A 3759-nucleotide genomic window follows, 5' to 3' on the forward strand; every position below is an offset into this window, starting at 1 on the left:
ATATATATATGTATATATATATCTCAAGTAACTTTGCAAATATAACCTATTATTTCTGTCTTTTCCTTCTCTGTGCTTTGAGAGCTTAGGTAACATGGCTGCACCGTGTGAACACTGTTCAGCTTGTCTGAATCGCCATTGTAGCTGGAAATATTAGTGACAACAACAAAGCCATCTACTTAATGTACATGGGGGTTACAGTAGTACGTAGATTTACTAAACGAATATAGCATGTACCTTCACTTTGCAAAGTAGATGTTTAGTTAGAAGAATGAACATGGTGCAGATATTCACTTTGAATACCCAAGCTTGTGCTTGTGTTTGTTAAAAAAAAGATTTTCCTTTGCAATCTGCAGGGACATTTTCCCTTAGCTTAATGAATGTGGTTAATACTCACATTGCAAAGAAAGTCCAATCATGTGCAAGGAAAATGAATAAAGTATTTTTGCTTGCTCATCATTGGATGATGGAAGTCAGCAGAGCTTCACCTCATTCACTAAGTTAAGGGAAAATGCCCCTGCAAAGTGAAAATGCCCTTGCAAAGTGAACAGCCTATTTCCCTTTAGTAAATCAACTCCAATGTCTTTACTGACAGGAGCTTTAAATTAGCCATAAATTATGATTTCTATACATATGCAAACAGAGGAGATCATATACTCGCTAGAAGCTCACAGCTTGGCTCCTGGAAGTAAAGTATACTTTACTTTGTGAAGTGTGTGTTCACTTTGTAAAGTAATTGTAAGTAAAAAAATATAACGATTGCCACGATCACAGCTTGACTTTATTAATTAATCACTTTGCTAAGTCAAAAGTGTATTCTCCTTTAGTAAATGTGAAACAGGCCTCCCTTTTCTGCAGTTACAATGCAGATACAGGCAAGTTGAATGTACACAAAGCAATGTTTATACTGGCTGGGACTAGTGATGACACCTCTGAAAGCTCAAGGAAAGAAAAGTCAGATGTAGTTGGTAATACGTTTAAAGCTGCTTGGTAAACCTGGATTCATTGACAGAGTTAATTTAATTTTAAAGTGCATCATCTTTTAAAGCCAATTTGTTAGCTTTGAGATTGCAATCTCTTTCCTCACTAACATCCCTCCTTAAACATGGCCATATTTGGTCTAGACTGCACCCATTTTGTTGATCCTATTCCTTTCGATGTCTGAAAATCTGAAGGGTACTGTCAAAATAGAGACAATTCAGAGGCATGCTTAAAGCTGGACTCCACCTTCCTTGCATTTCTACATTAAAGGGGTTTTATTGTTTTTGCTATATGACAACTCTATTCCATAAGCATTGGGGATGTGAGGGGTATTTGGCCTGGAGATGACTCAAGCTGTCATGTAAAATGCATTGGCGTCAAGAATTGTCCCTTGATGTACATGATCTTTGCTGTATTTTTCATCACATAAGGGAACTAAAATACATTTAAAAGACAAATGCAGTATGTTATACACATTCTTTTTTTCAGAACCAAAGAAAATGGCTTTGACAGAGAGCCTTTGCACTCAGAGCATCCAAGCAAGCGGCCGTGCACTATAAGCCCTGGCCAGCGGTTCAGTCCAAATAATGGCTTATCCTATCAACCCAATGGTCTGCCTCACCCTACCCCACCACCACCTCAGCATTACCGTTTGGATGATATGGCAATTGCCCACCACTACAGGGACTCATACAGACACCCCAACCTCAGGGACAGAAACAGACCTATGGGTAAGAGCTCTAGAGGTCTTTCCATATTTCTCCTGTGGTAATACAGCTTTGTGGAGAATATTAAAGAAGAACTAAAGGAAAAATGTAAATAACATTTCTTTAGTCCATTAATATATTCATTGAAATGTTCTAGTTATTATTTTAATCTGTGCTTGTGTAATTCTTCTTTATATTTAACGTACAATATCCCCTGCAAACCAGCTAAAGTTTACGGAAAGTGCATCTATGCTGAAATTGGAAAGAATGAACAGAGCATAAGTGTTCAATGCAATATTCTGTCTGCCAGCTCTTTGATATGCAGCTCTAACAGTGACATGTTGCATGAACTGGAATTGCCTTGAGGAGTTGTTTAATTGAAACCTGTGTTCACATAATTATTAATTTATTTATTACAGATATTTATATAGCTTCCACATTCTTTGCAGCACTTTTCATACTGTACATTCACATCAGTCCTTCCTTCAAGTATCTTACAGTCTAAGGTCCCTATCTCACATGCATACATACACGCAAACACATACTGGGGACAATTTAGACAGCAGACAACTATCCTACAACAGTCTCTTTGGAATGTGGGAAGAAACCCACCAAAACACATGGAGAACATACAATCACTGGGCTGCCCTCACATTGAAGACAGCCTAGAGGACAACATTGTTACTGGAAACAGGCACCTAAAAGTGCCATGGCACATTTGTAGCCTCACTAATCATGTCTGAAGAGCACCACTTGAGCCCTTCACCTCTCCCCTGCACTGCCAGTGACCTCCTAGTAGCAAGTACATCAATTTATCACAGTAATATCTCTAAAAGCATCGCTATTAGCATTGCATTGGTATAGGCTCTTCAGAGAGCTCCAATGGAGCTTTGCAGACATGTTAGTAATACTAATGGTAAGCCAGGGCTCTTCATGGTGCATGATATCCAATGGCATGTTGTTCTGTAAGTTTTTATGTCAACACAGGTTCTGTTTACCCAGCATTCAGAATTCAGGCATGGTTCAGGAAGCAAGACTGAGGCTCTACAGAATAACAACTGCAGTCTTCAAAATAAACTCTCACTTAATACATAAAGCAGATCTGTTGCAAGGGGGAAACTGAAAAAATAAAGACATAGCTACACTGGAAAAGGCAAGATTTCAAAGCCAGTCTGTGACTGTAATGACTGAGGAAAAAGAGATTTGTCTTCTTTGCTTTGGCTGGAGTTTTCCTTTAACACATTTGATTTGATTCTGTGGATGTTAAGTAACTGAGGTTTTGGCCATGGTTATAGTACAAAATATGATATAAAAATGAAAGTCAATAAATCACATTTTGCTATTGATTTGAGTGTAGGAGAAAAACAATTGAAATAACAACCATTTGCTTTCTGCTGTGAAAGTAGTAATTAAACACTTGGAACTCCGCAGAAGACCTGACAGCCAAACTAGCGCAGTTTATCTCCTACTCTTGAAATCAAATTTATCAATGACAAAGGGGATGTGAACATATAAACGCATGGTGGGCACCGATTGCTGCACAGCTAGGAATTCAGTACATTCTGACATTCTGTCTTGCTATTGTCTCCTTTGAGCTTTATACTATTTTCTGGCCTTTGCTGCTTTTACTTATCCATAGAAATAGAGTACTACAATTTCCTTTAGATTTCTTTGGGTTTTTTTTCATCAAGAAAATTATATTTATGTCCCACTACTACCACCAGCATATAAAAAAACACATCCTTTAAAGCTATTGCTGAAAGACTTTATCCATTTTTCAAAAGGGTTTTAATTAGTGTTATATGAGACTATACATCTGCTTTGTCTAGGGTTGCCAGCAGCACGTCAAGAAGAAATGATAGACCATAGACTAACAGACAGAGAGTGGGCAGAAGAATGGAAGCACCTTGATCACGTAAGAACCTCTAAATATTCATAATAGCACAAAGAAATGCCAGCTTATAATTTAATTTGCAAGTAATCAAGCCAGGTAATTATAAAACGCCAACGGTTTGCTGATTGGGTGTTTTTAATACGTCACATATAGTAATATATATAGATTAATGAGCCC

General features: G+C 37.7%; 1 protein-coding gene across 3 annotated transcripts in view; it reads left to right on the forward strand.

Moving 5' to 3' along the window:
- RUNX1T1 (RUNX1 translocation partner 1) overlaps positions 1-3759 on the forward strand; it is a 111945-nt gene that overhangs the window by 80936 nt on the left and 27250 nt on the right. For all 3 annotated transcript variants that reach the window (XM_018572234.1, XM_018572246.1, XM_018572239.1), the window contains exons 6-7: positions 1471-1712; positions 3518-3603. In XM_018572234.1, the coding sequence (XP_018427736.1) occupies positions 1471-1712; positions 3518-3603 (328 nt within the window). The remainder of the gene's footprint in view (positions 1-1470; positions 1713-3517; positions 3604-3759) is intronic.

Source organism: Nanorana parkeri, unplaced genomic scaffold, assembly GCF_000935625.1.
Source record: "Nanorana parkeri isolate BGI_ZX_2015 unplaced genomic scaffold, ASM93562v1 scaffold43, whole genome shotgun sequence".
In the NCBI taxonomy this organism is placed as follows: Eukaryota; Metazoa; Chordata; class Amphibia; order Anura; family Dicroglossidae; genus Nanorana; species Nanorana parkeri.